Source organism: Carcharhinus amblyrhynchos, chromosome 2 (genome assembly GCF_965287045.1).
Source record: "Carcharhinus amblyrhynchos chromosome 2, sCarAmb.v2.hapA, whole genome shotgun sequence".
NCBI lineage: Eukaryota > Metazoa > Chordata > Chondrichthyes > Carcharhiniformes > Carcharhinidae > Carcharhinus > Carcharhinus amblyrhynchos.
The window spans coordinates 131330581-131357647 of NC_137325.1; the positions used below are offsets into that span (position 1 = coordinate 131330581).

At 40.1% G+C, this 27067-nt stretch overlaps 1 protein-coding gene across 3 annotated transcripts in view; it reads left to right on the top strand.

Annotated features, from left to right (window-relative positions):
• The window catches only part of lmbr1 (limb development membrane protein 1), a 226494-nt gene that overhangs the window by 19422 nt on the left and 180005 nt on the right, over window positions 1–27067 (top strand). For 2 of the 3 annotated variants that reach the window (XM_080212882.1, XM_080212890.1), the window contains exons 3-4: window positions 14024–14063; window positions 17026–17165. In XM_080212882.1, coding sequence (XP_080069008.1) covers window positions 14024–14063; window positions 17026–17165 — 180 coding nt within the window. Of the gene's footprint in view, window positions 1–14023; window positions 14064–17025; window positions 17166–27067 lie in introns of those variants that run through there. The other variant, XM_080212898.1, reaches the window with a different exon arrangement.

The window sequence follows — 27067 nt, forward strand, 5'->3', positions numbered from 1 at the left end:
TGCTGGCTAAAATACCAAATGATATACTGCTTAACTTGTCATCTTAGTGCGTTTCTCATCTGCAATGCTTTCAATATGGTTTAACATCCTTTTTCAGTCTTTTTCATCTGTTTCCATGGCATGGTCTTCTATTCCTACATGTTGCACGCTAGATAGCACTACATCTCTGTTTTCTTGCCATGATTTAATGGTCACCTTCATTGTTCTGTGGCCAAATGGGCCATCTAAAATGGCATTTTGTAAAGCACTCTGGGACAATTGGGCAGAAATTAGAATGACAGGCTGCAGTTTAAAGATGGAGACAAAGAGGCTGCAACCCTGACGAGTGAATAAACAGCCATCTTTGACCTGTTCTGATGAAAAGTGAACTCTACTTTTCTATCCACAGATGCTGGTTATTTATAGCATTATCTTTTTTATTGTAGCTTCTGTGTACCTCTGATAATCATATCATTCTACAAATTGCTCAATTTCATCAGTATGACTCAGGAGAATCTTGAAGTCAACATTTTTTTCCAGCTCTTCAATAGCAAAACAGAAGCTTTTCTTTCCTGTTTCTACTAGAAAGTTTGCAAATGGAATCCAAATGTGTGCCTTCTCTGTGTCCTGTTTGATTGTTGCCTGAATTTTAAACCCAACATCAAATCCATGCACAAGTCTGTTATATTTACCTCCTTACCTTCACCTGAACTGCTGCTGAAACCCTCTTCTGTCTTCGTTGCCTTCTGCTTGACTTATTTTGTACTCTCCATAGGACCCCTGAGTTCCAAATTATGTAAACTCTGTAATTTACTTTTGTGTTGTGCTTAATTGTCATCACTGATCTTGTTCTTTTCCATTTGTTCTCTGCACATTATCTTGTTGATGCCCTTGAAGCAAGCCACTATCCTTCTAATGAATAGTCTCATTATGAAATTAAAAGCTAGTGTTGCAAAAGACTGTGAACAGGCAAAGGGTCATGGCTGTCTGTTGATTTGGCACAGTTTCAAAAACCTGAAAAATATAAAGTGATCAGTGTCTATTACCACATCATGCAGGGTAACCTAAAGGCTTTTACTTGCTGATTATCTGAGTTGCTTCTATAGTACAATTGCAAATAAAATTTGACTTAGTTGTGCTTTAGAAGTAAGGCGTGTGCACAGAAAATGTGTGCGCCAAATATTCAAGAAATGATTGGCCGCTTCAGGTGTGCCTTGTTGCCATTGGAAGCCTGAATAAATGTATCGATCTATATAGAAGTCCCAGGCTGGTAATCTTGTCTTTAAAAATATGTTTAGAGGGAAACTCCTTGAGACAGATTTAATGCAAAATAACATCACCTTGCAACTTTTTCAGAAGAAAATCAAGTGAGGTAATTACACAGAGGAAGTAAAGTCTGTAAGACTGCATGTGAAAGCAGCCAGATAATTTGGTCTGACAGCTGTGTTGGGCTTGTCAAGTTAAATTTGCTACATTGGAGGAAAGAGGCCTTGACCAAGTACCTAAATTCTGTGGGAGATAGGCTATCTGCGAGTTGCATTATGATTGCCTTTGTTGTCAGAACAGATCTGAAAACTTCAGCTGGTATCTTGGTACAGAGGCTCTGCAAGGTTGTTTGGGGCCAGAGATTTTATTAACCAGACACTTTCAGATACATTTTGTACCATGTCTCTCAGCTCACCAATTTTCTTGTGCCGCTGTACCCACTTCATTACTCATGGACTTGAAAAGCTCCTAAGGCTTTTGCAAATTGCCTTTCTTGCATTTTGTACCCAATTGTATTGCTGTTATCTGTAGAGACCACCAAATACTTGCACCACAGCAGGTTAAAGTCCAACAGGTTTATTTGGTAGCATGAGCTTTCGGAGCACTACCCCCTCATCAGGTGAGTGGAGGATTGGGTTCACAAACAAGCATATAGAGATGGCTAAGTCCTATGACTTGCCTGGGCTTGCAAAATCTCACCAATTGTCCTCACTTGAGACATTTCACATCTCTTTAACCTGAACTTAACCATCTCTTCACTCACATTGTCTGCACCTGTAAAGACTTGATTACCTATTTTAAACTTGCATCCCAACCGTTATCTTGTAAATTGAGTCTGTATCGAAATATGCCCTGTTTGTGAACCCAATCCTCCACTCACTTGATGAAAGGACAGAGTTCCGAAAGCTAGTGCTGCCAAATAAACCTGTTGGACTTTAATAACATGGTGTTGTGAGACTTCTTACTGTGCATGCCCCAGTCAGTGCTGGCATCTCCACATCACATCGAATACTTAGCTATTTTTTTGTCCAAGCTGGAAACATAAGTAAAATCTAATCCCTGTTTTAAGAACTGCAAGCTACGAAATTATATATTGCTGCTCATTTGTGGCTTTTAATGGAAATGGTTTGGAGGAGGACCTGATAAAACTGATATTCCTAGTGCAATTGTGTGTAGATACTATTATTCAATGTTTTTAGTGATTTTAATGAAGTCATTATTTGGAGTATTATAAATATGACAACCAAATCAGCTTTGTAACCACTCAGTAACTTGATTTGCAGACTGATTTTTAGTGTACTGTGCCTATATCTGGTAGATATCCTGTATTTTGATATTCCTGTCATGATTATATAATGCATTATTATCCACCCCCAGAAAACAAGAAAGCTATAGTTGATAAAGGGTGTATAAGGACCAGGAAGGCCGATAGTGTAATTCTAAATCCATAGAGCATAAAATGACTAGCACTATAATTTGGCCGTATTAGGTGTACTGTATCCAGCTTTTGTCTCTGCATAAAGCTTAAGATATTGAGATTCTGGAGAATGTATGAATGAAGAACGTTAATCCTGTTTTCATCCTCTTCCTAGCAGATTTCTCTGAAATTATCTTTGACATTCTGTCACGATTTAGAAAATGGAAACATAGGCCATGTGGCTCCTTGGGTCTGCTCTGCCATTCGACGTGATCATGGCTGATTCTCAACGCCATATCTCATTCTCTCAGATGCTGCTTGACACCTTTTAAAGTCTAGAAATCTATCTATTTTCTCTTTGAATTCAGTGATTTGGCCTCCATAGCCTTTTGTGGTAGAGAATCCCTCAGGGTTCATCAGTCTGAGTGTTCTCCTCATCTCAGTGGTTTTCCTCATCTCTCTCCTAAATGACCTAGCCTGTATTCTGATATTGTGACCCCTTGTGTATACAATAGGATTGACTGCAATGCCCTGAAAAATAGGAGCAATATAATTACAAGAGAGAACTTGATCTTGTGGATTTTGTCATTTGTGTGTGAATTTGCTGGATGGGTAGCTCATATCGGTACCAACAGTATAGTTTGAAAGCTACAGGCAAATTTTTAGGAGGCTAGAAAGCTCACAAGCAGGTACTCAAAGTTAATCTCAGGAAAGGGAGAGGTGAGGCCATGGAGAGGTTTGATACCAAGAAATTTTAAAATTGAGGCACTTATCGGATGGGGAGCCACTGGAACTTAGCGAGCAATGTGAGTTGATGTGAATTATTAAACATAGGCTGCAGCGATTTGGGTGAACATGTTTACATAGATTAAAAGACGGGAAGATGCCCTGAGAGCATTGAACCTGTTAAGTCTAATGGTATCAAAGATCTGGAAGAGGCTTTCAGCAACAGATCTGAGGCAGTGATGGAATCTGGCAATGTTACAGAAATGGAAGAAGGCAGTCTTGGTGATGGGGCAGACAGGTGATCAAAACTCGGTTTTGGTCAAATAAGGCACTGATGTCATTAACAGTTTAGGAGGTGGATATGATCGGTGGTTAGGGAATGAAGTTTGCGGTGGAAGTCTGAAGTTGACAGCCTTTGTCTCTTAACTGTTTAATTACAGGATAGTTGTGCTTAGCCCACGACTAGATGTCAGACATGAATAAAAGAGCAATACCTGATTCAATCCTCAATTCAGAATCAGCGACAACAAACATTAATCATCTTTTGTTCCCAAAATAGTCTATACAAAATAACTTATTAACAATTCAGGATCAAGCACATACAAAAAATTGCTAAGGTTAAAGGGAATTAACACTGTGTCATATAGAAATCTGAATGAACAACAACTGAGGAACCTTTTTATTATTTCAACCACACATACAATATGATTGACTGCTATGCCTTGAGAAATGGGAGAAAAATAATTACAGGAGAAAACTTGACCTTGTGGATTCTCCCATTTACCTGTATGAATTTGCTGGCTGGGTAGCAGAGCATTTTGTGTTTACTTCAAGCACCTCTGTTTGTGAATCTGAAGTGATTCAAAGGAATGTACAGCACAAAAACAAGCCAGTTGACCCAATTGCATTTATACATGAGTCTTCTCTCACCCACTTCTTCTAGCCCTATGAGGATAACCTTCCATTCCTTTATTGTGTGCTTATTAATTTCCTAATATTCTTTATGGTTGTCAGTTCTATATCCTAACCACTCACGGTAAAGAAGTTTCTCATGAATTCCCTGTTTGATTTACATTGGGTATGTGGCACAGAAATGATTATTTGGCCCAATCAGACCATGCTGGATTTTATGCTCCATTCAAGCCTCCTGTCCTACCACGTCTAAATTTAAGTGTAACCTCCTCTTCCTCCTCCTCCATGTGCTTGTCTAGTCTCCATCTGAATGCCTTTTATAATATTTGCTTCAACTCACCACATTTATACTGTGGTTACAAGAGCAGGTCAGAGGCTCAGAATACTACGATGAGTAACTCGCCTCCTGACTCCCCAAAGCCTGTCCACCATCTATAAGGCACAAGTCAGGAGTGTGAGGGAGTACTCCCTGTTTGCCTGATGGGTGCAGCTCCAGCAACACCCAAGAAGCTTGACACCATTCAGGACAAAGCAGCCTGTTTGATTAGCACCACATCCACTCCCTTCACCACTGATGCTCAGTGTGTACTATCTACAAGGTGCACCCCAGCAATTCACCAAAGATCCTTAAATGGCATCTTACAAACCCATGACCACTTCCATCTATAAGAACAAGGACAGGGGATACATGGGAATACCACCACCTGCAAATTCTCCTCCAAGCCACTCACTGTCCTGACATGGAAATGTATCGCCATTCCTTCGCAGTCACTGTTAAAATCCTAGAATTCCCTCCCTAATGACATTGTGGGTCAACCCACAGTACATGAACTGCAACAGTTCAAGAAGACAGCTCGCCACCACCTTCTCAAGGGCAACTAGGGATGGGCAATAAATGCTGGCCAGCCAGTGATGCCTTTGTCCCACGAATGAACAAAAAAAAACTACTACCTGTGATATCTTGCAAGAGCCACGTTCTCACCACTCTTTTTGTGCAAATAAGTTAGAGACATAAAGTTGTTTATGGCACTACTCCTGAACTACTACTTGGATTTTTTGGTAGCTGTCTATTATTGATGGCCTTAAGTAATACTCTTTCTCACAAATGGGAAAATTCCCTCTATCCATTGTATCAAATTGATGGAACTTCTCATAATTTTAAAGGCCTCTGTTAGATAACACCTCCGCCTTTTTTCATGAGGGAAGAGTCCAAACCTGTTCATCCTTTGCTATGTAACTCGTTTCTGTATGATTCTTGTAAACCTTCTTTGCACCCTTTACAACTTAATAATAACTCTCTTAAATATCGCTTCTGGTTTTAGTTTCTCCCACAAGTGGAAAGATCTGTGTCCACCTTAGTGACACTTCTGTTGTTTTAAAGACCTTTATTGGGTCAACTCTCTCTGCCTTTTCCATTCCAGACATGAGCCCCAACCTGTTCTGTCCTTTTATTTTTATACTACATATTTGTATCAATTTTATATATTTAATATAGCAGAAGGATAATTGACTAACTGACGGCTCTTTAAAAGAGCTATCCAGTACATCCCAATGCTCTGCTTTCTTCCCCATAGCTCACCAAATTTTTCTATTTTAGATATTTATCCCACATCTTTTGAGGTGATCTCATTAAAATGCATACTGTTTGAGGGCTTGACAGGAAAGTTGCCGAAACACTGTCTTGATGAAGATTGAGCATTCTTTCCTTTGCTGTTGCATGCTATGTCGAACACTTTATATGCTTTGTTAAAATAATTTTCAACTTGTCCTGTTATCTTCAAAGGCTTATATACGTACTCCCCCAATACCGTGTCTTATTTGTTCCAGCAACCCCCTTAAAAACTAAACTAAAAGTAGACAACGCTGGAAAAACAGCAGGTCTCACAGCACCTGTGGAGAGAGAAACAGAGTTAATATTTCAAATCCAATGCAAATCTTTTAGAAAGGAGTATTCAGAAAAGTTTTTACAACATTTTCCGATTCTATTTCAGATTTCTAGAATCCACAGTATTTTCCCCTTTAAAACTAAATATCATTTGGTCTCTTATCATTCTTCCTAGTAGAATAAATCACTTCATACTTCTGTTTTAAATTTTATCTACCAAGGGTATCGCAGTTTCACCAGTCTCAAGGACCTGCGGAACTCTATTACTATCCTACTCACTGTTTACTTTTGAGTTTCATGTCATCTGCAAGCTTTGAAATTTATGCCCAGCATCTCGACATCCAGGTCATTAATATATCAAAAGGAACAGTGGCCCTGACAGAGGCCCCTTGAGGGATGCCACTACAAATGTCCCATTGGTCGGAAAATATAACCCCACGGTTTTGATACCATTCTTGTAAATTTTTTTGTGCCTTCTTGATGCCCCTATATTCATCATGGAATATGGAGGGATATGGTACAGTGCTCCGTGTGGTCTAAACAGGCAAGTTTAATGTAAATTCTCTTTTTTAATAATAAATAACCTCAAATAATGAATCCCAGTGCTATGTTTCCCTTTAAGTATAACCTTATTAACTTATGTTGCTACTTTTTAGTGATTTGTATACCTGTACCCCTATAACTCTTAGCTTTAGTGCCCCATTTTGGCATTTTCCAAGGGCTAATATGACCTCCATACTCATGCTACCAAAATACACTCTCAGCACTTATACTGAAATTCATTTGTCATTTACATGCCCATTCAGCAAATATGTTAGTGCCGTCTTTATATTTTGTCACGTTCTCCTTGGTGCTGACTATGCTTTCAATTTACTTTTGTCTGCAAATTTTGAAATTGTAATTTTGAGTCAAATCATTTATGCAAACTGAACAACACTGATCCTTATGGAACACCACTTCCTACCATTTACCTTTTGAGTTAACTATCCTTATCTCCTCTCTGTTTTCTGTTTTGCAGCCAGCATGCTATCCATTCTGCTACTTGTTTCGCTACTCTACATACTATGACCTTAATGGCGAGTCTGCTATGAGGTACCTTATTTGAAGGTCTTTTGCAAATCCATATGTTAAATCTATTATGTTATCTAAAAGTCTGTAAGGTTGGTCAGTCAGGATCTGGCACTTTGAAATCTGTGCTGACAATTGTTAGGTTCCTAAACATTTTTATTCATTTTATCGGTGAACTGGTTGTTATGCCCGTGTAATTGTGAGTGCAGTGATACTCTTCTGTTAGTGCTTTAAGTTTAATCAGAGTCAGCACAATGACTGCCACAGGTTTACTTTCATAGTTGTCATTCTGCTTGATCTGAACATTTGTATCAATGAAATTAGCATCACCAGAATTAGACAACCTGATTCTGTAATTCATGCCTTTTGTTTGGGTTGATTTTCATTTTTGTGTGAGTTACAATTTCTAGTTATTGACCTGACGGAGGAGTTGGTCTTTTTTGTCCAGTACTTTATGGTTTTTTGTACAGTGTCCCTTCTCAGTGCTACCAAATACCATACATTTGTCTTGTTTTCTCCCACATAGAAACAAAATAAATGAGCAATTCTATAATAAAAAATGAAATTTGATTTATTTGATTGCTGTGAAACAGTAGCATGTGTTGCAGTGTAAAACAGTCCATTCACCTTAAGCAATGCCACAGGGTTTGCACTGAAGCAATTTTTTGCCGTTGTTGTGAAATGATTTTGCATTGAGCAAATCCATTTGCAATCACATTCTACTCCATTATGAGAAAGTTGGAGTGCTGTAACCACTTACAGTAGAATGTCCTATTTACAGATACATTAGTTTCACTTGTGTGTTTAATGTTTCGTGTACAAATGGAAAATGGCTTAACTCAGTGGTGTTGACTATTCAACTAAATTCCTGGCTGTAGATGCTTCTGTAGAGCTGCTCACTTTCAGAAAGTTAGTTGCTAAACATGACAAAAGGACACAATGCTTTGAACATAGAATAGCTGATATTGGTCTGGATGTGAGCTATGCTGCAGAGGTGGAAATAAGTCTCAGTAATTTTTATGGTGGAAAGTTGAATAGCAGAGGGTTGAATAAGATAGCAGAGTGTCACGCAGTTAGGTACAAGTGAGGGCCAGGGACGGGGGTGGAACCCAAGACGAGAGGAGATGTTGTGAAGGGGCCTGAAGGTGATGGCTTTGATATTCTTCAGAATCACAGATCACAGAATTCTACAATGCAGAAGAGGCCCTTCGGCCCATCATGTCTGCACCAATGCATGAAATGCCTGGACCTGCCCACCTAATCCCACTTGCCAGCACTTGGCCCATAGCCTTGAATGTCGTGGCATGCCAAATACTCATGCAGGTACTTCTTAAAGGATGTGAGGCATCCTGCCTCCTCCACCTTCCCAGGTAGTGCATTCCAGACCATCAGCACCCACTGAGTAAAAAGGTTTTTCCTCAAATCCCCCCTAAACCTTCCACCCCTCACTTTTAACTTGTGCCCCCTTGTAACTGACCCTTCAACTAAGGGGAACAGCTGTTCCTTATCCACCCTGTCCATGCCCTTCATAATCTTGAACACCTCAATCAGGTCGCCCCTCAGTCTTCTCTGCTCCAACAGTGATCCAACTTAGCAGTGTTGAGGAGCAGAAAGACCTTGGGGTCTGGGTCCATAGGACTCTTAAATTGGCCTCACAGTTGGAGGATGTGGTCAAGAAGGCGTATGGTGTACTGGCCATCATTAATCGAGGGATTGAGTTTCGGAGTCGGGAGGTAATGCTGCAACTTTATAAGACCCTTGTCAGACCCCATGGAGTATTGTGCGCAGTTCTGGTCGCCTCACTACAGGAAGGATATGGAAGCTATTGAGAGGGTGCAAAGGAGATTTACAAGGATGTTGCCTGGATTGGGAGGCATGCCTAATGAAGGTAGGTTGAGGGAGCCTAGGTCTCTTCTCCCTGGAGAGACAAAGGTTGAGAGGTGACCTGATAGAGGTTTATAAAATGTTGAGAGGAATAGATAGGGTGGATTCTCGGAGGCTATTTCCCAGGGCTGAAATGGTCGCTACGAGAAGACACAGGATTAAGGTGCTGGGGAGCAAGTACAGCGGAGATGTTAGGGGTAAGTTTTTTTTCACTCAGAGGGTGGTGAGCGAGTGGAATCGGCTGCTGTCAGTGGTGGTAGAGGCGAACTCGCTGGGGTCTTTTAAAAGACTTCTGGATGAGTACGTGGGATTTAATGGCATTGGGAGTTACAGATAGTTCTATGGCCTGGTAGTTGTAGATGTGATTGGTGCAACTTGTGGGCTGAAGGGCCTGTTTATGGTGTATTGTTCTATGTTCTAAAAACAACCCAAGCCTATCCAACCTATCTTCATAACTTAAATGTTCCACCCCAGCATTCTGATGAATCTCCTCTGTGCCCTGTCCTGTGCATTCTCATCCTTCCTATAATGTGGTGACCAGAACTGCGCACAGTACTCCAGCTGTGGCCTCACCAAAGTTCTATACAACTCCATCATGACCCTTCTGTTTTTGTAATCCATACCCCGATTGATGAAGGCGAGCGTATCATATACCTTTTTCACCACCCTATTTACCTGCCTTTCCGTCTTTTGAGATCGATGGACAAACATGCCTAGGTCCCTTTGTTCTTCGAAACTTCCTGGTGTCAGACCTTTCATAGTATATTTCCTTGTCAGATTACTCCTTCCAAAGTGTATCACCTCTCACTCAAAGTTAAATTCCATCTGCCACTTATCTGCCCATTTGACCATCTCATCTATAACTTCCTGTAACCCAAGATACTGAACCTCACTGTTAACCACCCAACCAATCTTTGTGTCATCAGCAAAGTTACTAATCCTCCTCTCTGCTAACTATCCCTGATCAAACCTTGCTTCTCCAAATGGAGATAGATTCTCTCCCTCAGAATCTTTTCCAGTAGTTTTCCAACAACAGACCTGAGACTTACTGGTTTGTAGATCCCTGGCTTGTCTCTCCAACCTTTATTTAAGAAAGGGGCCAGTCCTTTGACACCTCTGGAATGGTGATAGTTGCCAAATAGAAAATTAAATGTCAGTATCAAAGTAGAGTATTTATAAAATGCACAGCAAAGATGCATGCTCTTTATAGAAATCATAGAAACCCTACAGTACAGAAAGAGGCCATTTGGCCCATGGAGTCTGCATGACCACAATCCCATCCAGGCCTTACCCCCATATCCCGACATATTTACCCACTAATCCCTCTAGCCTACGCATCTCAGGACACTAAGGGCAATTTTAACACGGCCAGTCAACCTAACCCGTACATCTTTGGACTGTGGGAGGAAACTGGACTACCCGGAGAAAACCCACACAGACATGAGGAGAATGTGCAAACTCCACACAGACAGTGATCCAAGCTGGGAATCGAACCTAGTTCCCTGGAGCTGTGAAGCAGCAGTGCTAATCACTGTGCTACCGTGCCGCCAGATTAGTTGTCTCTGACACTTCCTGTGCCGAAATAAACGGGTAAGATCAAAAGACACGAGCAGGCGTAGGACTTTGGCCCATCGAGTCTGCTGCACCATTCAATGATTTAATAATCTCAGCTCTACTTTCCTGCCTTATACCCATTGCCTTGGTTCCCTTACTGATTTAAAATATACCTATAAAAACAATAAGAAATAGGAGGAGTAGTCTGTTCGGCCCTTTGAACCTGCACAGCCGTTCAGTAGGCCCAGGGCTGATCCAACATTCCTCACGTCCACTTTCGTACCCTTTTCTCATAATCCTTGATTCCCTTACTGATCAAAGATCTATTTACCTCAGCCTTAAATATGCAAAATAACTCTGTTTCCAGTTCTCTGTGACAAGTGTTCCAAAGACTCTCAACCCTTAGAAATTCCTTCTCATCTCAGTCTTAACTTGGCACCCTTTTTTATTTTGAGACTATGTCCTCTGGTCCTGGACTTTCCCATGAGGGGAAACATCTTGTCAGCATTTACCCTGTCAAATCTCTTAAAAATCCTAAATGTCTCAATGAGATCACCTCTCATTCTTCTAAATTCTGATGAATAGAGTCCCAACCTGTTTAACGTTTCCTCATAAAACTCTCTCTCCATTCTGGGGGCTCATCCTAGTGACTCTTCTCTGAACTGCCTCCAATGAAATAATATCTTTCCTCGCATAAAGGGATCAATATTCCTTGCAGTACTCCAGATGTGGTCTCAACAGTACTTTGTACAGTTGTAGCAAGACTTCCCTACTCTTATACTCCAACTCCCTTGAAATAAGGGCCAGCATTCTGTTAGCCTTTCTAATTATATGCTGCACCTGTGTGCCAGCTCTCTCAGTTTTGTGCACAAGTATTCTTAAGTTGCTTTGTTTTGCAGCTTTCTGCAGTTTTCCTCTATTTAAATAATATTCTGTTGTTTTGTTCTCCCTTCAAAAATTAACAGCTTAACATTTTCCCACATTACAGTCTTTTTGCCCATATACCCAACCTATCAATATATCGGTTCTGCTACACACGACAACGTAGAATCGCTGTGCAGAAACTGATAGCCAAGTTTCGCATGCGTGAGGATGGCCTCAACTGGGATCTTGGATTCATGTTCCACTTCATGTAATCCCCACTATTCAGCCTAGGCTTGCAAAATCCAACTAACTGTCCAGGCTTGAGACAATTCTCACCTCTTTAACCTGTGATTCTCTCTTTCTCCACTCCCAGTGTCTGTACCTGCAAAAATGTGATTACCTGTAAAGTCCAGCATTCCAACCATTATCTTGCAATTGTGTTTTGTCCACATACGCCATGTTTGTGAAACCTACCTCTCTGCTCACCTGATGAGGGAGCAGCGCCCTGAAAGCTCGTGATTCCAAATAAACCTGTCGGACTTCTTACTATTTTTCCTTAGATAAGGGGACTAAAGCTATTCACAGTATTCTAGTTGTAGTCTCAATGTCTCCTGAATAAGCGAACTGGAAATTATCTAAGAACTTATCTTGAGAGCTGTAACAGGTTTCAAAATGATCTATTATGCTAAAAACACACAGTACTGTTACAGCTGCTATAGTTAAAAGTTTTTGTGTTGATATTGGCAATATACAAAGCTTGAATTTATACAGTGCCTCCATGGCTTCAAGGTGTTACATTGTGCTTGATAGTCAACGCTGTTTTTTAATGTCATCAATGCTGTCAGGTTGGAAAATGTAGCGTTCAAATTGTACGCAATTAGATTTTGCAAACAGTGACAAATGAGGAAATAGTCTTACTTTAGGGATGTTGATGGATAAATGACAAAGGACACAGGAATAACTTTTCGAATAATAACTTGGAATATTTTAATTCCACCTCAGGCAGTTCAACATTTCCTCAGCACTGTTAATTTGTATCATATTCTCAATTCTTTGGTGTGAAAACTTGAATTCTCAATTTTCTGATTCAGAGGTGGGTCTGCCGCCACCGAGTCAAAACTCACGCTTTACAAAAAGCTTTTTATGTATTATTGTAAAAAATGAGACCAAATTATCCCCTGTTTTCAGTGATAAACTTCATATACTCAACCTTGATCAGTTAATTATTTTAAAATTGAGTTTTAACACACTTCAGCAAGATCAATACCATCCATATATTCCATTCGTCAAGCAACTTATTCAGTAATAGCAGAATAACGCTGAAGACTTTGAGATGTGTATATTTAGCAATTAAGTAGACTTCTTTTAATTATGTTGGGTTGTGGGTGTTGTTGGCAAGGCCAACGTTTATTGTCCATCCCTAATTGCTCTTGAGAAGATAGTGGTGGAAGTGCGAGCATAGTCACATTCCGATTTAGAATACTACCAGCAATGTTTTAGCAGTCCTTCAGAAAATATTCATCAATGTGAAGTTGATTGAGGACTAAATATTGTCTTCCATAATTGAATGCACTTATTGTCATTGCCCAGCTTATTCTCTCAATGTAATGATGTTCCTCATTGTATCTCTAAGGAATTATGAGTTGGACGTGAGGCTGCTAACTGATGAACATGTTCGAAGCCTAATTCAATACATTTCCCTTAGGGAACCTCACTCTTCCATTTCATTCACTCTGAAGGGATAAATTTGCTTCAGGGATGTTTTTGTTTTTCTAATCTAATTAAGTACGAATTTATTGAAATTTGTGCAGTGGACTATATAAGTACTCATTCAATTGCTGTTCTGGCCACTGTAATTAAATCTACTGGAAACCTTTTTATCTGTGTTCTTCACTGCATTTGATTTAAAGGAAAAGCGTAGGCAACAAAAAGAAGTGGTGCGAGTTCAACACTCCTTTGATTGCTAGGCCTCTTTTATTTGTAGTGGTGCTTCTGAAGTTATAACTCAGAATTAGTTTCAGTTAGATTGCGATTGTAATGACTCTATGCACAATATTAAGGCAGCTCCAGTAGAAATATGTCATACTGTATTCTTCAGTTTGCTTAAACAGGGCATATGTCTTATCTTAGAGAGCTGGGTTTCAACTTTGCCTTTATGTTTCTGTGTTTTGGATTTCAATTCAGGCCAGAATTACCAAATGAAATTCTCCGCTTTACTGACTAAAGTAAATTGAAACATCTAATAGAATAGTTGAGTGAAAACAAAAGCAGACATTTATAATCAACACAGACTATTCTGAATGATTTGAAACATTAACCCTGTCCTTCCTTTCTCTACATTCTGCCTGACCGGTTGAGAGTTTCCAGCATTTCATGTATTTTCTACAGAAGTTTGAAATGTTTTAATTATTGTTCTTAATTTTCTAGTGCATTATAAGTCATGTTTGTGCATTTTTCTTATTTTACAGATGATCATGAGGATGAAGATGCCATAGTCAACAGAATTTCGTATGTATTTCAAAAAAAAATTGCTGTTGTTTCTCCAGATCTTGCCTTTGCTGCCGCATTGTTACTCCAGCTGGGAAGTGGGGCTCAAGTGTATTTGATCAACATCAACTGCATTCAGTGATGCTCTGTGATTTAGCAGAAAGCTCCGCCCTCCAACTCACCTGTGTTGACCAAAGTTGGCAGAGATAATAGCAACTAATGTAGCCCAAATAAATCTACAGATCATCCTGAAGCAGGTCATAGAGAAAGTGATAAAACAGATGTGCTGACGTGTTTAAGAATTTTGCTATTTACCATAATGGACACATCATATAAATGCACCATGGCAAGCTCAACATAATTTAACTTCCTCCTGTTCCGACCTCTTGCCTCTTGTACATTCACATCTCCTTTTGCTATTGAATGTAACTTCATCTGCCAATACCGCATACCCTGTAATTTCCTCCTTTAATACAAGGTAAAGAAAGCACCTCTAGCCGTTCCAGTGTGGAGTTAGGCTTCAGCCACAGCCTGCTGACTTGGGCAATAGTGCTACCTCTAAGCCAAGGTTGACTCCAGTTAACTGGCCAGAATTTAGCGTGTTTCTTGAGAATTACCTTATTCTCTCTTTCCAACTTCCAGTTTCATCAACTGTAACATTGCCCATACCTAACAAACACACACCTGTTTCAGTCTTGAGAATTTAATTTGATTCAGCACCCACATCTCTTTGAGAGAGAGTCCTACCTAGATTTTCACTATCCTAAGCTCTAAACGTGCTTCTTGGCATCACTCTTAAATGGCCTGAAGAATATGCTCTTTTGTTCTGGATTTCCTCATTAGAGAAATTGGTTTCTACACTGTCAAATAGAAGCCACCTTTATAAACTTATTCTCATTTAACACTTTAGTATTGATAACATTTTAGTGATATTGTAGGACTACCATGCCAATGTACCTTTCCTGCGGTTTGTGCCTGGAATTGAAATCCGTACCACAGATCGCTTTTCAAGACTTTTTCATTTTTGTATTCCAGCACCCTAGAGATCAAGGCCAACATTCCAGTAACCTTTATCTACGACTATAGACCGAGGAAGTAAAACCAAACAAAACCATAACAACATGGCACTAATGTTTCTTCCTCAACACTTCAGTTCTTTCCCATTCCCTTTGATTCACAGCTGGGGCTATGACTTGTATGTGAAATCGTAGAATCTTGCACAAATCTTAGGCAGATTGTGGACGCTGACTGGAGATTCATTTGAACCCTTGCGGATAGAGGAAGACTAAACCTGTAGTCAATGGGTTAGGTGTACGCTTGTTATGTGTAATTTTGTAAATAAATATTAAAGTGTGTTAAGTATTATTCAAGTTCAAACCTTCACCAGAGTACAATGTGGCAGCAGAGAGTGATCACCTAAAGGTAAAGGCAGGAAGCTAAGAAAAAAATTGAGACAGAAAACTACAATCTTAGTAGCTGTTCTGAAAAATAACAGAAAGCAAGTGTCAGTTGTTGGGGTATGATTATTTCTATTGTTCGTGGAGTCTGAACCATATGACCAGTGGAAGAATGATGTGGATGTGGGTTATGTACCTCCAAAACAGGAAACAAGCAGTGATGAGAAGTAAAGTATTTTGTGAACTGCATACCTGTCAATTTGATATTGATCAAGGTTTGGACCTTCCAATTCTTGGATGAAATTTATAAGAAAGATGAAAAATGGTTTATGCTGAGATGTCGTATATGGTTAGTCTCTTGGTTCTAACTTGTGTTCAGATCTAGGACAGGGAGACTCAAAGTTGGATTGGTGTCTGCTGCCTTGAAAAAAGATTCATTTTCAGTTTCTTCAACACGTGGAACAAATGGGAAGCTAACTTTGATCTTTCTCCTTTGAAGAGAGGCGGAAATTTGTTAATTGTAATATTGTAGTGGTCATGAATTGGTGTTTCACGACAAATTTAAGCCATTTGGCGTAACTGCCTGCCCCTCTACGATAGCGATATCCGTACACTGGTGTCCCTGGAGAAGGGACTATGCGGTGTCCGCTGGCACACTTAAGGACTTTCAAGACCGTGCACTTTGGGGATGGGGGAGGAGATTGGAGTGCATCACTGCCCCTGACAATGTCAATTTGATCTGATTTAACTTTCCTTAGACGGTTTTTCTTTTATTTATTAGTGGTGCCGCTTTCAGTTCCTCATTATGGGCAATCTTCAGTCGGATCAAAAGAGGTATAAATAGATATAGCCTAACATTTTGAGTTTTGGGTTAGGGGGTGTAGTTTTGGAACATTTAATCCAATAAATGTGAAGATTCATTTCAGTTCTATTCCTCACCACTTTGTGGAGTGCAACAATTTGGTCCAACATGCCTATTCTGGCTCTCTGAAATAGCTATCCCAATTAGTTTAATTTCTTGGTCTTTTTCCATAACTTGAACATTTATCAGCAAGCTAACAATTGAGAGAATGCGCAAGACTCTTGTCAGATATGATACACGTTCTTTAATTGAAATTGACAATGTTAAGGAAAACCTGAATGCAACTTTTTTCATTTAAATCAGCAAAAGGGGGAATATATGCCCACACATAAATGTTAAACATACTGGAATACTTTATCTTTAAAATGAACGACCCTTTTCCTCGAGTGAGATAGCATGATGTTGGGACTGGGATTCGAAGGGTGTGAAATATAATCATTTTAGCTTGGCTGTGTTTGGTGCCTCCCATACAAAGATTGTGTTTTTTTTTCATGATGTGACCTTGCGAATTATTAAAACAAACTTTTATGCAAGTTTTAAAGCATTTTAAATTGCCATTTAAAGTAGCATGATGTGAGAGCTGCAAAGATCAGTCCGCTAATTTTACTTTGGCTGGGAATAGAAACCTTTTGTGCACGTTGTAATTATTTGGGGCTGTTGTATGTGACTTATGCTTTTTTTGTTGGTTGTAAAGTCTTTTTTTTTTGTTTTTGATATTTTTCAGGTTGTACCTATGCACATTTACTTTGGCTGTTTCAGCTGGTGCTGTCCTGTTGTTGCCGTTTTCAATCATCAGCAATGAGATCCTGCTTTCTTTTCCACAAAATTACTACATACAGTGGTTGAATGGTTCATTAATTCATGGTTAGTATATTTGGTTTCCCATAATGTCTGAAAAATCCAAGTTATTATTAATGACAGTCTCAAATTCATCCTACATAGGAAACATCTTAATATATGTAAACTCGTATCCACATCAGTGTGCTGGTTTGAAAATTAAATTCCCCTTCAGGAATTGATCTGTTTGGATGCACGTTCATTGTAATGAACATTGATTTTAATAATTCTAATTGCTATTAATGGCACTGGCCTAATATTGTGATGCTTCCATATGCATTTTATTTTGAGAAGGAAGGAAAGATAAAGACCAGCAAGTCCAACAGGAAAATACTAGCATTATCAATGCTACACCTATGCAAGTTGTGGGCAGCATGGTGGCACAATGGTTAGCACTACTGCCTCACAGCGCCAGGGACCTGGGTTCAATTCCTGGCTTGGTTCACTGTCTATGCCAAGTCTGCATGTTCTCCTTGTGTGTGTGGGTTTCCTCCCGTTATTCTGGTTTCCTCCCACCGTCCAAAAGACATGCTGGTTAGCTGCATTGGCCATGCTAAATTTTCCCTCACTGTACCCGAACAGGTACCAGGGTGTGGTGATTCAGGGATTTTCACAGTAACTTCATTGTAGTGTTAATGTAAGCCTACTTGTGACACAAATAAATAAACTTTAAACAACCACATAGAGGCGAAAGAAGTCGGGTGTGGGCACAGGGAAATCCTTCAGTCAATTTTGGAAAAAACATGCAAATTCCTCTCTTGACCCCCAAAGTCAACCATCTTAATTCTGGGAGACCATGTTGGCTAGGAAAGACATGCCTCTATACTTCCATATGTCGTTATGCTGGCTACTCTTGGGAACTCTCCAGGTTTTTTTTTGTTCAGGTGATTTGAAATTGCCAATCTTTATTTCCCCTCAAGTGGTGGTGTTGGTGGACAGCCTTCCTGAGCCACTGCAATCCGTGTGGTCTATTTACACCTACAGTGCTGCTAGGAAAGAGTTCCAGGATTTTGATCCAGCGGCAATAAAGGAACAGTGATACAGTTCTAAGTCAAGGTGGTGTGCAACTTGAAGGTGGTGGTATTCCCATATGACTGCTGCCCTTGCTCTTCTAGGTGGTGGATGTCATGTTTTTGAAAGCCTTGGTGAGTTGCTGCATGCATATTGTAGATGGTACACGTTGCTGCCACAGTGTGCCAGTGCTGGAGGTGTGTTGAAGGATGGGGTGCCAATAAAGTGGGTTGCTTTGCCATTGTTGTTTAGCTTCTTATATTTTATTAGAGTTCAACAAACACAACCATCTTCCTTTATGCTAGATGGCTCCAAACAGTGGAGAGATTTTCCCCTGATCTCCACCTCCTCCCATTTTGCTCGGGTTCCTTGATGCCGTATTCAGTCGGATTCTCCCTTGCTGTCAGGGACAGACAGACTCACCTCTGCTTAAGAATTCTGTTCTTTTGTCAATGTTTGGACCAAGGCTTCAATGAAGTCTGGAACCGAGTGGCTCAGGCAACTCCCAAGCGAAGTATGAGTAAGCAGGATTCTGCTAAGTAAATGCTGCCAGATAGTATTGTCTATGATGCTTTTAAGCACTTTGCTCATGATTGAGAAATAGACAGATCAGGAGCTCATTGATAGGATTGGATTTGCCTGGCTTTTTATGGTCAGGTCATAACTGCAGTTTTCCACATTGTCAGATAGATGACAGTGATGTAGCCAATAAACTCAGCAAGACATTAATCACTCAAAACAGCTCTACTGGGCAAGACATGATATCGAAGTGGAGATGCCAGCAAGAACGGATAAACTTGAGAAAACAAATCGACCCAGCCCTCTAAGCAACACCTGTCCTATGTATCGTAGGGTTTGCAAATCCTTGGGTACTTTAACTATCTCAGAACTCATGCAACCAGAGTGAAAGCAAGTTATCCTTGATCCTGAGGGACTGCCAAAGAAGTAAGGGAGCTGTGCTGATCAGCTTGGCTAGAGGTGCAGCTAGTATTCAGCCCTACAGCTGACATGCTGTTGTGGCTCTATGCCTTCAGCTGTTTCTTGATATCAGGCTTCTTTTTGGATGTTTTCTTCAAACCTACATGCAAATCTGCGCTCATTTCAGCTCAGTTGATGTGCAAGATCTTTCCTAGAGGCTGTGTTGAAATTTCTAACCTTTCTTTGCCATGGTGTTCATGCAGTGCATCTGTTATGATTCCTTCTAGCGACTTGTTGATTTCGGTATTTCAAATGACATGCTCGATTTTTGGCTAGTTCTGACTTAATTCCATTTAGAATACCGGTACTGCATGGGCATCTTTCCAGTGCATAGAAACAAACCCACAGCTCAGAAAGCTGTTAAAATATGTGAGCATTCCTCTGTCAGAACACACCTCAAGTTCTTTAATGCCTTCGAGTAAATCCCATGATCACATTTTCTAGTCAGGGCTAGAAGTATATCAATTTTAGGTTTTAGCATTCAAAGTTGCATTATTTGTAACCCAGCATCATTAGTTGTGAAGACTGATGCAAAGTAGCTATTTAATGTCTTTTCATTTATTATGCAGCTTTCACGTGCTCAGGGCAACAATCTCCAGGGTGCCAGTTATTATTTTTAAGCTTGAACTAGGAATGCTTCTTGAAATTGCTGTCATTGGGAAGTTACAATAAAAGTAAACCTGCCACTTTTACTTGTCAAAGTTGCTTATGCAGTTAGAATTTCCATTTTTTTAAATCCCCATATTTCTTATTGGCAAAATTTAATGATTGATCACTGAGTAACTCTACAATTGCTGAATATCTTCTAATTGGCAGTGTTTAAGTAAATCTAACTTGGCGCTGCAGAATAGATTGCTGGAGGTTACAGTATGTGTAGGACTCCATCTTGTGGTGCAACCAAGAATTCGGGGAATATTTTCAAAAACCCCAAAATCCTGATTCCTGGTGGTTTGTTTATTTGGTTGAACCACAAGGCCTCTTCTTATGAAGCATATATAAAAATTGCTTTGGACCCATCCGCTTTCTTCTCTACGCTGTCAGACTGCATGCCCGACATTCAGTCTTTGATTAATCTCAACTTCCTGCCAGCTAAATGCTGGGGTGACTGAAGCAATCACAGACTCCCACAAGCAATGCTCTTTCCACTGACTTCACACAGGGATTTTCTTGGACTGTTGTCAGTCTTTCCTTGCATGAAGGTGGGGTGAGTTTATCACTGCTCGTTCTTTGACTTTGTAAGACCAGTTTTTCAAGTCTGTAACATTTTCTGCCTCTTCTTCGGCTTTAGATTCTCCGCCACAAACAGTGCTTTGTCACGTCCACACTTGATTTACTGAAATGCTGATTCCTTGTTCTACAAACTCCAGTTCATCCAAAAAACTTCTGCTCATGCCACGCTTCACATTAATCCTTCATTCCTAATAATTCGTGTCTTTTTTTTTACTAATTAGTGTGTGTTAATTGTGCACCAAACATAATATTTTCATTCTTTCTAAATCTTTCTTTCCTTGTCCCTCCCTCTTCATAACTTGCACCACCTTATTTTGAACTTCTGACTTGGCTCCTTTCGCATTCACTTTGTTTTCCCTCTGCCATTCGTTTCGATGATTTTGCATTTAGTCACTAGTTCATTTCTGATTTTATTCCGTCAATCTCTCTCTGTCTCTCCATCTTTTTGTAAGATCCTTTTTAAAACCCATCTCTTTAAGCCTTTGGACACCCCATACAATTTTTCTTACTTTGTCTGGATGTTGGTTTGCAAGGTAAATCAGCTATGTCAAAAGCACAGTATTGATGCGATTCATAGTTTTTTTTCTCTTTAATTGAAATCCAAGTATGTTTTTGTTCAGAACTTTTTTCAGTTGTTTAAACTGTCAATATAATAGATGCAATATGAAAAAATCTGATAAATTACCTTTTTGTGAACTAAGTAATCTTGAGTGTTTGTCTTGTAACCAGTGTTGCATACTTATCATTCATCCCATGAAGGTGTTGCTGAATATTATATACTTAAAAGCATCTGTCAAGAGTAAAAATGCAATTCATAAATTTTGTGCCAAAATGCAATCTTAGTGAGGTGCCAGCTGCGATCTTAAAAATAGTATTTTTTTAACTCAATTTCCTGCTTTTTTTTTCTCTTTCCCACCCACCCACCCACCCATCCACCATTTACATTGTTTTGATCCTGGTTGAGAGCAGAGAGCAGTAACTTTTTAAAACCAACTTAAAATTTAACTGAAACAATTAGGCCCTCTTCCCACACCTTCCCCCTCACATCCCCCCTGCCCCATCCCCTTGCTTCATCCAGCTCCTCCTACATCAAGCTACCTGCCTTCCATGCTTCACCATATACCTTGTTTTGAACTCCATTATAATGCCATTATAATACAAGAAGTTCAACACTTCTTGTTTTCTGAGTTTTGTACTTTATGGCCAGAGATGATGCTGAAAAATGGAACTTGTCATTTGAAGAGTCGCAAAAACCCAGCCTGCAGGTGCAGCAGGTGGTCAGGAAGGCGAATGGGATGCTGGCCTTCATAGCGAGGGGGATTGAATATAAAAGTAGGGAGGTCTTGCTGCAGCTGTATAGGGCATTGGTGAGGCCGCAGCTGGAGTACTGTGTGCAGTTTTGGGCGCCGCACCTGCGCAAGGATATTTTGGCCTTGGAGGGAGTGCAGAGGAGGTTTACTAGGCTGATACCGGAGTTGAGGGGGTTGAGCTATGAGGAGAGGCTGAATAAACTAGGCTTGTACTCGTTAGAGTTTAGAAGAATGAGGGGAGATCTCATTGAGACGTATAAGATGATGAATGGGATGGATAGGATAGAGGTGGAAAGACTCTTCCCGCTCAAAAAAGACAGTAGGACTAGGGGGCACAGCCTCAAGATAGAGGGGGGGCGGTTCAGAACGGAGTTGAGGAGGAACTTCTTCACTCAAAGGGTGGTGAATCTCTGGAATTCTCTGCCCGTTGAAGTGGTGGAGGCTGCCTCGCTAAATATTTTTAAGAAGCGGGTTGATGGGTTTTTGATAAGAGAGGGGATTAAGGGTTATGGGGAGAGGGCGGGAAAGTGGAACTGAGCCACGACAGATCAGCCATGATCTTATTGAATGGCGGGGCAGGCTCGAAGGGCCAGATGGCCTACTCCTGCTCCTATTTCTTATGTTCTTATGTTCTTATGAAAGACAGCATCAACTCCTAGGTTAAGTGTTACATAGTTGTCATGTATAGTTAAATTTCATGTTCTCCATGCTAACTATTTGCCTTTACCACAACTTCAGAGCATTACATTTTGCACCAATGCCATATTTTTCTTTAGGTTTCTGCATCGCCAACTGTCCTGCAACCTTTATTGTTCGTTTTATCTTTATTGCCATACAGTGCAAAACACATACACATAGTATGAACCACAACAATAGACAATACATACCTAGAATTCACACTATTTTTGACAAGTCTTTTAAAGGTCACTTTCAACATTGACAACAAAGTCGGGCAAAACATTCCAAGTATCAACAATTGTATGTGGGGGGGATATTGTGAATGTTAAGATGTGAACTAAAGTTCTGTAGTTTATATTTGATGACATTGTAAAATATTGTAAATTGCAAGTAATGAATTTTGCAGGCTTAGAGGTAGTAAACACACATATCAATTTATTGATGTCAACTAAATAAAAAATAAAGCTCGTTAAAGACTGTAAGCCAAGTATTCTTAAATGCTCATTAGGTATTCCCCTCATGACTTCCATTTTCCTGGTAGCATGTCTGCACTCTCTAAGCTATATATCTCTCTGAAAGTATGGATTCCGAACTGTTGGATCATACACCAGATGCACATGTACCAGTTGCTTATAAGTTTAAGATAATTGCTGACATCCTGACTCAAAAAGGATGCGTTCAGCACTTTGCCACATTAAAGGTAAGTTGCCACTCCTTGTACCACTGAACCATAGTAGAGAGTTCACTCGGGAGAAGTATGTTCAAGAGCCCTGGATTATTTTTCTTAACTTCCAAATAAAAATTTCAATGTCATAAGAACTAGGAGCAGGAGAAGACTATCTGGCTGCTCAAGCCTGCTCTGCCATTCAATAAGATCATGGCTGATCTTTTAATGGACTGAGTTCCACTTACCTGCCTGCTGCCATAACCCTTAATGCCTTTACTGTTCAAACATGTATCTATCCTTGCCTTAAAAATATTCAATGAAGTAGTCTCAACTGCTTCACTAGGCAGAAATTTCTACAGATTCACAGCCCTTTGTGTGAAGGAGTTCCTCCTTAACTCAGTCCTAAATCTGCTCCCCCTTTGAGACCATGCCCCCTTGTTCTAGTTTCACCTGCCAGTCCTCATTCTTCTAAATTCCATTAAGTAAAGCCTCTCCTCATAAGTGGCCCTCTCAACTCCAGAATCAACCAAATGAATTTCCTCTGCACTCCCTCCAGTACCAATATATCCTTGCTCAAGTAAGAAGACCAAAACTCTACACAGTTCTCCAGGTGTGGCCTCACCAGCACCTTATATAGCTTCAACATAATCTTACTGTGTTTAAACTCCGTCCATCTAGCAAAATTCCATGTGCCTTCTTAATTACCTGCTACACCTAGAAACCAACTCCTTGTGATTCTTGGTCAAGGATACCTAGGTCCCTTTGCGCACTAGTATGCTGCAATTTTTTGTTACTATTCAAATGATACATTTTGCTATTATTCCTATCAGGATGGATGACCTTACAATTACCTGCATTGTACTCCATCTGCCAGACCCTCACCCATTCACTTAGAATATCTATATTCCTTTGCAGACTTTCAGCATCCTTTGCACACTTTGCTCTGCCACTCGTCTTAGTGTCATCTGCGAATTTTGACACACTACACTTGATCTCCAACTCCAAATCATCTATGCAAATTTCAAAACTGTACTATGCTGAATCTGGCCATCAGTGTAATTACTGTAAGTCACAAATAAAAAGGGCCTTAAGATGCTTCCTTGAGTGACTCCAGGAACTGTGTTGGATTTGATAATTGCCCACTAACAGTGACAAAAATAATTTTATCCACTGGTAAAGTTTACCTTTACTCCTCAAAGCTGATGACTTGTTCAATAACTGCACATGTGGCACTGAATTAAAGGCATTTGAAAAATCTAAGTAAATTGCATTACACCATTGGCTTCTGTTAACTACAGCAGTTGCATCTTCCAAAAATCCAAGTATGTAGCACATGAGCACCCAGAGATGAAATCAAACTATTCATCACCAATAAGACCATGTTCCTTTCAAAAGTCTGTACAACACAAGGTGCCATCAATTTTCCAGTGTGGCAAGTCAAACTGATTGGCTGATAATTCTTGGCGCCCTTTCTGCCCACTTTAAAAAAAAATTTGAGTACAAGAAGAGTAGTTCCATTCTTCAGGTAAGATCTTCCTGAGAAATGCTAAATTAAGATCAAATTATTGCTGTTAGAACATAGAACATTACAGCGCAGAACAGGCCCTTCGGCCCACGATGTTGCGCCGACCAGTTAAAAAACAATGACCCACTAACCTAAACCAATCCCTTTTCGTCCATAAACCTATCCACGGATCTCTTAAACGCCCCCAAACTAGGCGCATTTACAACCGCAGCAGGCAGGGCATTCCAATCCCTCACCACCCTCTGGGTAAAGAACCTACCCCTGACATCCGTCCTATAACTACCCCCCCTTAATTTAAAGCCATGCCCCCTCGTGCTAGCTTTCTCCATCCGAGGAAAAAGGCTATCACTGTCCACCCTATCTAAACCTCTAATCATCTTATATGTTTCAATAAGATCCCCTCTTAGCCGCCTTCTTTCCAGCGAAAACAACCCCAAATCCCTCAGTCTCTCCTCATAGGACCTCCCCTCCATACCAGGCAACATCCTGGTAAACCTCCTCTGCACCCTCTCCAAAGCGTCCACATCCTTCCTGTAATGTGGGGACCAGAACTGCACACAGTACTCCAAGTGCGGCCGCACCAGAGTTGTGTACAGTTGCAACATGATGTTGCGACTCCTAAATTCAATCCCCCTACCAAATCCCCCTACCTGTTGGTTAATATGTTATTGTACTTTAATGCCCAAACTCTATCATGTAGAACACTGGTAGGCCTTGGACTGGTCAGAATTTCAATTCGGCTATCTGACCTGGATCTGAGCTCTTAATGTCACAAATTCGTTTACATGCTCAAAGTAAGCAAATACTTCATTTGCCATGAAATCTGCTTAATTTATTTATTTTTGATAAAATTTCTTTATTGAGGGAAAACTACCCATAAGCATAATTTAATGAAAAGTAATGCTTGAAATGAGTTCTAAAACCTGATTGAGATTAAATAACCCATTGTAATATTTGGAAAAGTAATTTGGTGGAAGGCTGTGTATAAACAGTGATTTTTAGTCATATTCTGTCTTGTACCAAAAAAACCAGCAGATGGCGGGAGTGCACAAAAATACTAAAATTTGTTGTATTTGTCATTTGTCACAACTTTCTCCAAGTTCTGATTAGACAGTAACCTATGTTTGAAATGTGAATGTAAAATTAAGAATCATTGTTAATACATGGGTGTGAATGTGATACCTGAAAACTAATGCAAATTGGGATCAGTGTTGTTGAAATAGGGGACCTTACCAATGCTGGTGTCACTTGAGAACCTCGCAATAAAGGATCAGGAATTCCTGAAGTGCTCTTTGGTACTATCTTAGATTTGGGAAAGTTGCCTCTTTCACAAAGTGATTGATTACTCTTGACCAAGACTACAAGAAACTACAAATTATTGTGAACACAGCCCAGTTCGTGGCGCAAACCAGCCTCCCATCCATTGACTCCATCTACGCTTACTGCTGCCTCAAAAAAGCAGCCAGTATAATCAAGAACCTCATGCACCCCAGAGATATGGTCTTCCACCTTCTTCTGTTGGGGGGGAAAAAAGATACAAAAGTCTGAAAGCTCAACCGACTCAAGAACAGCTTCTTACCTGCTGCCATCAGACTTTTGAATGGACCTACCTTATATTAAGTTGACCTTTTTCTACACCCTAGCTATGACTATAACATTACATTCTGCACCTTCTTCTTTCCATGTACTCAAAGACCAGTATGTTTTGTGTGTACAGCGCATTGTTAACAATACTTTTCACTGTATCCCAATACATGTGACAATAATAAATCAAATCAAAATTTGGCAGTTTTGGCTTTTTGGTCCCCATTTTTATCAGGATTTTACCCCTGCGTGTAGATGTGCTTTGAGCCAGAGGTATCAGAGGAGGAACTGGTGAAATAATATCATGAGATGGAGGGGATGTGGTCTTGCTTCAGATAGAATTTCTGATACGTGCCTGCCCAAGTTGCTGAGTTACAGTATCAAGTCCTCAATTTCTGGGCCTAAATTCTTTAAAATGTTGTTTAATATCACAGAATATTCTGAAGCAGAAGTTTAGGGTTATTCTAGATTTTAAAAAAATCATATTTATAGATCGCAGGCAATAGATAGTATTTAATTTCAGGGCAGTTATTGTCTTTCTTGATCTTCCTTCCTGCTGAACTGCTGATGAACCCATTTCATTTTGTGGCTTTAAAACAAATGACGTTGTACAATCTCATCAAACCTCTCCAGCCTTCTGATTCTGGCTTCTTGTCAGTCCTTCCCTTTGCACATCTTTGGCAGCTGTCCTGTCTAAATCCTGTTCTTTGAAATTCTCTCCTTAAACTGGGATCCCGCAGGGTTCGGTTCTTGGATCATAACTAGTTACAATCTGCATCAATGATCTACCAGCAGGGACATAGTGAAATTTGCTCATGATGTGATAATAGGTGGAAAAGCAGGCTGTGGTGAAGAGGTTAAAAAGTTTACAAATGGATATTGACATGTTAGGGGAATGGGCCAGAACCTGGCAGAGGGAGTTTAATGTGGACAAATGCAAGGTTAT